At 44.6% G+C, this 10603-nt stretch overlaps 1 protein-coding gene across 1 annotated transcript; it reads left to right on the top strand.

Moving 5' to 3' along the window:
* Positions 1-53: 53 nt before the first annotated feature.
* On the top strand, positions 54-8256 carry STARD6 (StAR related lipid transfer domain containing 6). Its single transcript, XM_035100925.2, has 6 exons — positions 54-143; positions 489-538; positions 1734-1860; positions 3828-3945; positions 4841-4934; positions 8056-8256. The coding sequence occupies exons 1-6, from the start codon at positions 54-56 to the stop codon at positions 8210-8212; spliced, it is 636 nt and encodes a 211-aa protein (XP_034956816.1). The 3' UTR covers positions 8213-8256.
* The last annotated feature ends 2347 nt before the right edge of the window (positions 8257-10603 follow it).

Raw genomic sequence — 10603 nt, forward strand, 5'->3', positions numbered from 1 at the left:
TCCCCTGTCCTTGCGACACTTACTTGTCCTTTGATTTGCCATTTTCACAGATAATGGACTATAAGAAACTTTCAGAGGGCCTCGCCATAAAAATTTTCTCGTACCTCCATGATCCAGCGGGATGGAAAGTGGTGAAATCTGCAGTAAGAACAATGCAGTTTGTCTTGTTTCAACTATTTCTCTCTTGCTGTTAAGCCCCAAACTGTTACTAGCCCCTGGCAGGTTTTTCTTTTTTATCAGCCTGCTGATAAATAATTGCGACTTTAAAAAGAAGAAGGAAACATCCCAAGATGCCTGGTCAATTTCAGAGGCAGGTCTTATTTCTCACAGGCAACCAAATTATTTAGAACCTGATTTAGAAGTAAAGCAATAGATTTTTAAAATTAATAATAATAATAATAATAATAATAATAGGTGTTTTTTAAGTGACAGGTATTTCAGAGGCATTTGATTATTATTTTTTTCCTTTCCTTTATTGTCAACCCGAGAAACAAATGTCAGTGTCGGCAAGACCTTCAACAGACTTCCCAGGAACTCTGTAAGTATACAGGGCTTTGCTTCCTGTGTATTTCCTTCCATGCACTCACCCTGAATAGCAGCACCAATGGGCAAAATCACAATACAAGGGATTTCCCCATTCCCAGAACTATTAATGATGGACATGCCCATACTGCAGACCTCAAAACTGATTTAGTAGTCACTCCCCCATCCCAGGGACTCCTGAATTTTTCATGCCAGTCAGTTGCCGTGTTCAATGCTGAATGGGTCCCAAAATGCCATGCTATAAGGTGGAAGCTTGTGGTATTTTGTTTTTGTTTTTAAACTAATTTTGTTTCATTATTTATTTAAACATTTGCAGACCACCACTTTTCATAAAAGACACAGCAAGGCAATATACAACATGCAAGATTATAGCAATGTTGGTAGAAGCATCAGTCAAAGCTGGCTGTTGAGAGTAGGAAAATATCACATCCAGACACAATTGTCTGAATGACATGGTTTTCAACAGACCCTCTGAAAGTAGGCAGGTATCGTTCCTGCTGAATCTCTAGTGTTGGGGAGTTCCACAGGGCCTTCCATACTAATGGCGTGGTCTCTAGTAAAGGTTGACTGGACCCTCGGGGAATCCCAGCGATCAAGATGAAGCATAAGGAATTTGGAGGTCCTGGAGGTCCCAAATTATTTAAGGCTTGGTGAATTTACACCCAGAGCCTTGAACCTGGAGTGGTAGCTTATCGCAACAGAGGTGGATGATATGTTACCGATAGCCTGCTCCTGTAAACAGTCTGACCGGTGCATTCTTCACTAGCTGTGGCTTCCAAATCATGTAAGATTTAGTTGACCTTCCTGCATTGCAGGGGGTTGGACTAGATGGCATTTGTGGTCACTTCTAACTCTACAATTCTATGATTCTATGAATGAATTATGAGGAACATAGGAAGTTGCCTTGTATCAAGTCAGACCACGAGTCTACCTAGCCCAATATTGTCCACACTGACTGGCAGCAGCTCTCCAGGGTTTCGGGCAGGAGACAAGCCCCCAGCCAAGGCTACCTTAGATGTTCTCTCTTTTCATTCATGCAGCAGTGCCTTCCTTTCTTCCTCACCCATGCCAGTCTAAAATCATACTGCTTGGTTCTACTGCCTCATTCTTCTGCATTCGTAGAACTACGCCTCAGTTCCTGATACAAACCAAACACCTCTGAAATACCTCTGTTTCTGTATCTGACCTAGATATCGTGCTGAAGCTCTAGTGGAAATACCGGCTCCTAAACTCTTTCCCTTCATTTTCCACGCTGAGTACCGCAACAAGTGGGACAGAGCAGTACAGTCGTACAAACTTGTAGACACAATTGACAAGGTGATTCCGTAAGTTAATGGGGTTTTGAAGTTCTGGGGTGTGTTGGTGGTTTTTTTTTCTTAGCCCGGGCATTACTTTGGCTTTTCTGGCAGAGCTGAAATGTGGGACAAACAGGTCTTGTGCCTTTGGTGGCTGTATAAAACTCTGGATTTTCATAGGTGTATCTTTGTACATTATTTAGGGTTGCATCTAAATAAGTTGTCTCCTTAGTGCAAGGACTTCTGCCTATGTGGCAGGAGTACCTCTCCCTTCCTCAATGCATTCCTGGTTTCCCGCCAACCTCCTGGAGCAGATTGGTAGGTACACAGTGAGAAAAGAGGGAATCCCATTGCACAAGCAGAAGCCCTTGTGATTATGGGATGACTTCAGAGGATGCAACCTATAATGCTTAGTGGCATGTAAGGCCATACCTGCCAACTTCTTAAAAACATAGCAAATAAGCTATACACTTCAAAAAATAACATACCAATATAGCTACTGTTCAGGAAAGTTAGTGAAAGCAATTCCTTTCTGACTTTAGTGTGCTACAGTCTTAGAGACCAACTAAGTTTATCGTTGGTATGAGCTTTCGTGTGCATGCACACTTCTGAAGAATTCTGAATAATTCGTGCATGCACACGAAGAATTCTGAATAATTCGTGCATGCAACGCTCATATCAATGACAAACTTAGCTGGTCTCTAAGATGCTACTGGAAGGATTTTTTTTACTTTGTTTCAACTACGTCAGACCAACACGGCTACCTACCTGGAAGAACCACTACACCACACTGTAACTCAAATTGTCAGTGTAACACTCAAAACGGACGTGTGGCACTCAAAACAGAAATGTGGTACTCAAAACGGAGTACGTTTGGCTTCCAAAAAAAGTTCGTAAACCAGAACACTTGCTTCCGGGTTTGCAGTGTTTGGGTTCCAAGTTGTTTGAGTACCAAGGCATTTGAGAGCCAAGGTACCACTATAATTTAGTTGCTCAGTCATTTTACTGAAAGGATTTCTATTCACGCTTCTGCCACATCAATGAAAAGCAGTGTTTCCTTGATGAACTCTGAGCTGAGCACCAGCAGTGCCTGCATGCTTGAAAATGCCAGCCTTGCTTTTTGCTGGCGAAGCTCAATACAGTGGAACCTCGTTTTATGAACACCTCGGTTTACGAATTTTCGGTTTACGAACGCCGCGGAACCATCTGGAACGGATTAATTCACTTTCCATTACTTTCAGTGGGAAAGTTTGCTTCGGTTTATGAACACTTCAGTTTATGAACAGACTTCCAGAACCAATTACACCAAGGGCGTACCCACCACGGGGCAAGTTAGGGCAGCTGCCCTACTCTAGAAGCAGGGCTGGTGGGCAGAGGCGGAGCACAGCCCGGCGGAGCGCGAGTTTGCCATTCCCGCCGCGCCGCACCCTCCCTCCAGCTCCCCGTCACGCCCTCAGGCAAGGCCAAGCGCGGCGGGGAACCAGGGAGCGCGGCGCGGTGGGCGGGAACGCTGAACTCGCGCTCCGCTGGGCTGGGCTCCGCCTCCGCCCACCAGCCCTGCTTCTAGGGAGGGGCACAGCCCGGCGGAGCGCGAGTTTGCCGTTCCCGCCCACTTTGTGGCCCCTCCCCTTCCGTGCCTTGGCCCCTCCCCTTGCCCCCCCTAGTTTTGATCCTGGGTACGCCCATGAATTACACCCATGCTTCGGGTTAAGTACGCTTCAGTTTAAGTACTCCACGGACCGTCTGGAACGGATTAATCCACTTTCTATTACTTTCAGTGGGAAAGTTCGCTTCAGTTTATGAACACGTCAGTTTATGAACAGACTTCCGGAACCAATTGTGTTCATAAACCGAGGTACCGCTTTTATCAAGACTCTTCAACTTCTTTTTCTGGTAGGAAGGTTACCCTGATGCAGCCAAGGAAGTTTAGGGCCAATGCTTTAACAATTCATTTTTTTTTGTTTTTTTTTTGTTTTGTATTTGCTACAGGACACTTTCATTTACCAAAGTATTACACACAGTTACGGCTTGGGACTGGTTACGCCAAGGGAATTTGTCTACTTGCTGCATGTTAAGACATATGATGGAGATTTATTGACAACAAACTGTAAGTAATACTACTTGCTGGGAAGGGGTTAAATAATAATAATAATAATAATAATAATAATAATAATAATAATAATAATTTATCACTCATACCCCGCCCATCTGGCTGGGTTTTCCCAGCCATTCTGGGTGGCTTCCAAGAAGACATTAAAATACAATGATCTATTAAACATTAAAAGCTTCCCTAAACTGGGCTGCCTTCAGATGTCTCCTAAAAGTCTCCTAAAATCCATTAAGAAATGGATTGCATACACAACCAGTTTAGCACCTGATGATTCCCATCAGTAGAATACACTAGTGGGCAGGGGTGCCAGCTTGAATAATTTTTTTGTTGAAGGGGGGCAGGTACACCCCACCTGCATAATCAATCCCAATACCTGCATTTTATTTTATTTGGGGGAACCTAAGAGATCTCAGCCCCTAGGAGTTGGCTCTTAAGCCAGTGGGCTGACGTCCGTATGAGGTGTCTTAAGCTCTCTGGAAGAATAGAACTGTAATAAACACTCAGAAAACAAATAGCTCTGTTAACCTCCTACCCCTAAAAAACCCCATATTATTTTCCTAGAGAACTATACCCACATCCCCTGAAGTAGGGATGGACAAATCTGTTTCTCATATTTCCAATCTTATGTCCAGTTCCCCACATTTTGCTCATTAAAAAAATTTTTTTTTAATGAAAATATATCAACATTTTAAAGTGAATTCTTTTCGAAGTATTTTTGCCTTGTACCCTTTAGCAGAGCTTATTTGCATGTTATTTTCACTAATACACACAAAGGTATGTTGCTCTTTTATTCTTAGTGCCAATTGGTGATTTGTTGCTTGGACGTATGTTTTGGGTCACCATGCTTGCTGGTGGAGCAGGTTTTAAATTCCGTTTTGTTCTTCCCCCATAGCTGTAAGTGTGGACCATCCAGACCTTCCTCTAACTCCAAAGTATGTGCGTGGAACAAACTACCCTTCTGGTTATGCGTGCTGTCCCATACCAGGGTAAGTGGTTCTCACAGCCTGTTTATTTGCAGGAAAGGGTAAATTATCACAACGGCTTCCAAGCTGGGAGGCAGAAGAGCTCTTTATAACAGGGCCGTCTTAACCATATCTGGCACCCTGGTGCCAAGATCCCTCCCCCCCCCGTGAGTGAGGCGGGCAGGAGGGGTGTGCGGGGAGCTGAGAGGCGCAGAGGAGATGGCCCCAGGCTCCCGCTCCCCGTGCGAAGCTCCGGAGGCGCGCGGGGAATGCGAGCCTGGGGCCACTGCGCTGCACCTCTCAGCTGTTCAGGCAGCCCCAGGCCAGCGCTCCCCGCGCGCCTCCGGAGAGCTGCCTGAAGCCGCTCAACAGCAGAGGCGCGTGGAGGCAGACACCAGCGTTCGGCGCCCCTTCTGCGCCCCTGATGGCCAAGTGCCCTGGCGCCTTGCGCCACGCAGCCCGGTCCTAGGGACGGCCCTGCTTTATAACTTGATTGCATCCGTTGTAGTGTGGTTTGGTTACATGCATAGGAGCATAGGAAGATGCCTTACACCAAATCATAGAATCATAGAAGAGTTGGAAGGGACCCCGAAGGTCATCTAGTCCAACCCCCTGCAATGCAGGAATCTCAGCTAAAACATCCATGACAGATGGCCACCCAACGTCTGCTTAGAAAACCTCCAAGGAAAGAGAGGCCACCACCTCCCTAGGGAGTCTGTTCCACCATTGAACAGCTCTTACTGTCAGAAAGTTCTACCTGATGTTGAGCTGGAATCTCCTTTCTTGTAACTTGAAGCCATTGGTTTGAGTCCTACCCTTCATTAAAAAGTCATAATAAAAACATAACTTTAAAATAAGCAACTTATATCAGATAATGTAATAGACAATAATCCATTGGAATGCAATAGTACAATGTAGAATCAACTCTCAAAATACCAGCAAATAATAATTAAACAGAAATTCACTCTTAACAATTACAGTAAGTAATTGCTAAAATATAATCAATAAAAATAAATGCCAGGGTAAACAGGAGTATTTAAAAATTCCTCTTGAAAGTTAATATAAAAGGTAAAGGTAAAGGGACCCCTGACCGTTAGGTCCAGTTGCAGAAGACTCTGGGGTTGCGGCGCTCATCTCGCTTTACTGGCCGAGGGAGCCGGCGTACAGCTTCTGAGTCATGTGGCCAGCATGACTACGCCACTTCTGGCGAACCAGAGCACCACACGGAAACGCCATTTACCTTCCTGCTAGAGCGGTACCTATTTATCTACTTGCACTTGATGTGCTTTCAAACTGCTAGGTTGGCAGGAGCAGGGACTGAGCAACGGGAGCTTACCCAATCGCGGGGATTCGAACCACCGACCTTCTGATCGGCAAGCCCTATGCTCTGTGGTTTAGACCACAGCGCCACCCACGTTGATATAGAAGGGGACAAAAGACATGCCACTATTAGCTTTAAGGAGTTACCATACTTTTGCTTTCTTGGAAGTCATGCATTGCCATTGCATCCAAACTGGCAAATCATTGTTTGTGTGTGAGAGAGAGCACGCCAAATCAGGATCCAACCATGGTTTGAAATCCTGGCTTGGAAAGCTTGCACAAACCATAGTTTACCAGTTTGTATATAATGGCAAACTCTTAAGACCTGGTAAAGTGGAAGTAAAGCAAAATGCAAAGGGCAAGGAATGTGTTAGCCAGGGGCTGCTCATGTAAATGCCAAACCATGGTTCTACAACCCATTGACTAGCAAAGTTCTTTGCCTTACCAAAGGCAAGCTGGCCTTACCAAAGGCAAGCTGGCCACAAGCAAGTGGCAAGCACATCCAACTGAGAGCAGTGTGCAGTGAGCAGACCCTGTTCCCCGTAAGCACTTCTGAACCTTGAGAAAGGAAGAGAGCATAACACAATCCTGAACATTTGAAATCCTACATTAAATTTCCTACATTGTTACCTACACTGGACAGACACAGAAGTGACCATCAGCCAGAGATGATGGTGTTGGCACAAGGCAAAAAAGAAAAATGATTTAAATGTACAGGTGAAACTCGGAAAATTAGAATATGGTCGAAAAGTGCATTTATTTCAGTAATGCAACTTACAATTTTTTATTCTTCTTTTAATTTTAACAAATGCTTTCTTTTGGAAATTCAACAGTAATAAAACAAATAGTTACAATAATACAAAAATAAACATTGCTATTACATTCCATTAATTACATTCCTTGACATATCTTGCTTAGCATGTCATGCATCTATCTCATATAATGGTTTCACCTTTAAAGTTGCATTACTGAAATAAATGCACTTTCCGACGATATTCTAATATTCCGAGTTTCACCTGTATAGCGAAGGGAAGCTTTTTGCTGAATTTTCCCTCTTTGGTTAAGGTGTTCTGTTCTGTGGGTGCCATCTCCTGCTGAGTTTGTACTGTTCAATTCTCACTGTTAGCAGTTTAAATTTCCCCCTCCCCCTTTCTGAGAATCAGAACTGTTTGTTTTTAGAAGGGTATAATTTAATTGTTGTAACTCTCCCTGGGACTTTATGGTGCAGGGTGGATACGAAATCTAATAAAAATAAAGCAATGCTTTGAGGTTATTGTCTCAGAGAGAAAAACTGTCTTGTTTGCTTGGGTTAGTACAGGGGTCCCCAGACTTACCTGGCTTTGGGCCGGTGCCCGCCGCACTGATTGCGCGGTGCGCTGGACGGCGGGGGAGTGCGCGCCCGCGCACACACACTTACTGGTGCGGTGGCGCGCTTCCAGGTCAGAAAAAGCACCGAAAATCGTTTGTACGCATGCGTATGGGCCTCCCCCGACCCGGAAATGACCTCTTCTGGGTCGGGAGAGGCCCATACACATGCGCACAAACGACTTTTGGCGCTTTTTTCCAACCTGGAAGAGCGCCGCCGCGCTGCACGCCGTAAGAGCGGGTGGCGGGGGTCGTCGCGGGCCGGATTGGGAGGCCAACTGGGCCGCATCCGACCCGCGGGCCGTAGTCTGGGGACCCCTGGGTTAGTAGAAATAAGTGCCAAGCATAATGGCGAAGTAGTAATGTTGACTACTGCCAGGTTATAGTGTCATATTCGATTCCTAGAACTGTGTGTAATTACTGACTTCTTAATGGATAAAATACAATTCCTCTCTTTCAGCAACCCAGAGCACTCCAAGTTTGTGGCGATTGTCCAGGTGGACTTAGGAGGGAAGTTGATGCCTTCTGTCATCGATTCGGTTATGCCAATGAGCATCATGAACATGATCATGGATTTCAAAGCTGGAATTAAGTCACTGAAGGGAAGCGCCCTATAAAAGTCTGCCAGAGAGTGGAAGGAAGGTTCTTTGCAGTGCACAAACTGTCCCTGAAGTTTGGTTTAATGTAAAGGCTCCGAGAGAGTGCGCTCGGTGGGGGTCAGCGTGGAACGTTTAGAAGTTGCCATGTTGGGTCAGGCAAAGATCAATCTCATTCAGAGTTAGGTCTCCAGAAGTGGGCAGACACATGGAAGCTTGCAGGTAGTATATGATGGAAACAACCATCCTCTGCATTAAGAACTGGGAAGAAAACATATACAGGTGAAACTCGGAAAATTGGAATATTGTCAGAAAGTGCATTTATTTCAGTAATGCAACTTATTTTTTATTTTTATTTTAATTTTTACAAATGCTTTCTTTTGGAAATTCCACAGTAATAAAACAAAATAGTTACAATAATACAAAAATAAACATCGCAATTACATTTCATTAATTACATTCCCTTTATAATTGACCCGCCTAACGACAAATAATTACAACAAATAAAGGCTTGACATATCTTGCTTTGCATCTCATAGATTGGTTTCACCTTTTAAGTTGCATTACTGAAATAAATGCACTTTTCGAAGATACAGTGGTACCTCTACTTACGAATAACTCTACTTACGAATGTTTCTACTTACGAATGGAGCTCCGTCCGCCATCTTGGATAGGATTTTTTCTACTTACGAATTTTTAGATAGGGTTGCTTCAACTTACGATTTTTTTCTCCCAATGCATTCCTATGGGATTCGACTTGCATTTTTTTTCTACTTACGAATGTGCATTCGGAACGCATTAAATTCGTAAGTAGAGGTACCACTGTATTCTAATTTTCCGAGTTTCATCTGTGGCTACCTTTAACCCCCTAAAGTGAATCTTCATGTTATGGCAGGGGTGAGGAGCGTGAGGTCTTCCAAATGTTGTTGGATTGGTGAATGGGCTTTTGTCACCTGGCCAAGAGATCTTGGCTGTGACTCCTTCAGAGGTCAGCTGTAACTACCATGCAAGGCACTTTAGGGACAAAAATCACTCAGATCTAGGCAGAGTGGGATGCCACAGTTGGAGCAAGTCCCCCCTGGAGGCATCCACTGCAGTATCTGCTCCTCCTGGACCACTTTATCTTATTGTGGCCTAAGGATGAGGACAATTTTCTTGGATAAGTACAGCTGACCCCCTGACTAATGCCTATCTTGGCTTCTTATGTCTAGCTGTAGGGTGCTGACTGGGTGGGTCCAGAGAGTGGCCAAGGCTTCATTGGAGAAGGGGGAGGTACCCTCTGTCTTCAAGGAGGTGGTGGTTATGGTGCATCTCTTCCTTAGAGGACCTCTCTGGACCCAGAAATGTTAGACAACTGTTGCCCAATGGCAAATGTCCCTTTGGGGCAATGTGCTCAAGAATATGGTGGTTGTCCCACTTCAGGCATGCTTCAAGGAGACTGGAAATGTGGATCCATTTCAGTCTGGCTTCAGGCCTGTTTGGTGACATTTGTTAGGAGAGAGATGTAAGGAGTGCAGTTATGCTCATTTCACTTGCGAGACTCAGCAGCCCCAGATTACCGGTATATCCTGATCTCAATGCTAGGGGTACACACAAACACACACACACACACAATATAGATTGACCACAACCACTATGGGCATGAGTTACTTGGGTCCGTGTGACTGTTTGGCATGAAGGCTGCATTGACAAAGTCAGCTGTGCCACACATAGTTTACCCGAGAGTAAGCCCCCTTGAAAACCATGGCGCTTGCTCCTAAATACACATGCACGGGGTGCCTTTACAGCATAAATGTTTAAATAGGAACACGTGCACCTGTAAAATTTCTCCCAGCTTCAAAATTCTTTAAGGAACACAAGCACAGTTCCAGGATGGGAAGGTGACAGTATTTAGACCTGCTCTACACATAAGTGGGAAGAAGTTGTTTATTTGTCATAAGAATTCACACTCTTATTCTATGGGTAATAACACACTTTATTGTGTTTATGAATGAAGAATTCTGGTGGTGTTTGTGTTAACTACTCCCAGTTTGAGGATGGAAATGGAAAACCCCATTTTCTGAAACCCCCTGCTATTGGGTCCACCAAGTTCCATCTGCTCATGTCTGTCTCTCCTGTTTTCTGCTATTCCTCGCCCATCCCATATTCTCACCTGTCTTTCCAGAGTTCAGAAACCTCATCACCACAATGTGCTTGACAGCGAGAGTAGGGGGAGCAATATTTCCTGGGGGTGTTCCTTTAATCCAACCCCCCACTTCCCTTTCTTGTACCCCTTTCTCCAGTTTTAAGAAATTTACATTTCAGAGAAAAGGGATTTTGGATTAGAGCTCACCTGCACAAATCATCAAATTCACACGGTCAGGTTCTTTCCCAATTATAGCAGATAGCATGTGGGTAGCTGCATTTTCTGAG

This window comes from Zootoca vivipara, chromosome 10 (genome assembly GCF_965207765.1).
Source record: "Zootoca vivipara chromosome 10, rZooViv2.hap1.1, whole genome shotgun sequence".
NCBI lineage: Eukaryota > Metazoa > Chordata > Lepidosauria > Squamata > Lacertidae > Zootoca > Zootoca vivipara.

Excerpts from the sequence above, each read along its gene's own strand:
- STARD6 (XM_035100925.2), top strand. The coding sequence starts at position 54 with ATGGACTATAAGAAACTTTCAGAGGGCCTCGCCATAAAAATTTTCTCG. Across the intron at positions 144-488 it reads GGAAAGTGGTGAAATCTGCA|AAACAAATGTCAGTGTCGGC; the intron begins GTAAGAACAATG and ends TGTCAACCCGAG. Across the intron at positions 539-1,733 it reads ACAGACTTCCCAGGAACTCT|ATATCGTGCTGAAGCTCTAG; the intron begins GTAAGTATACAG and ends TATCTGACCTAG.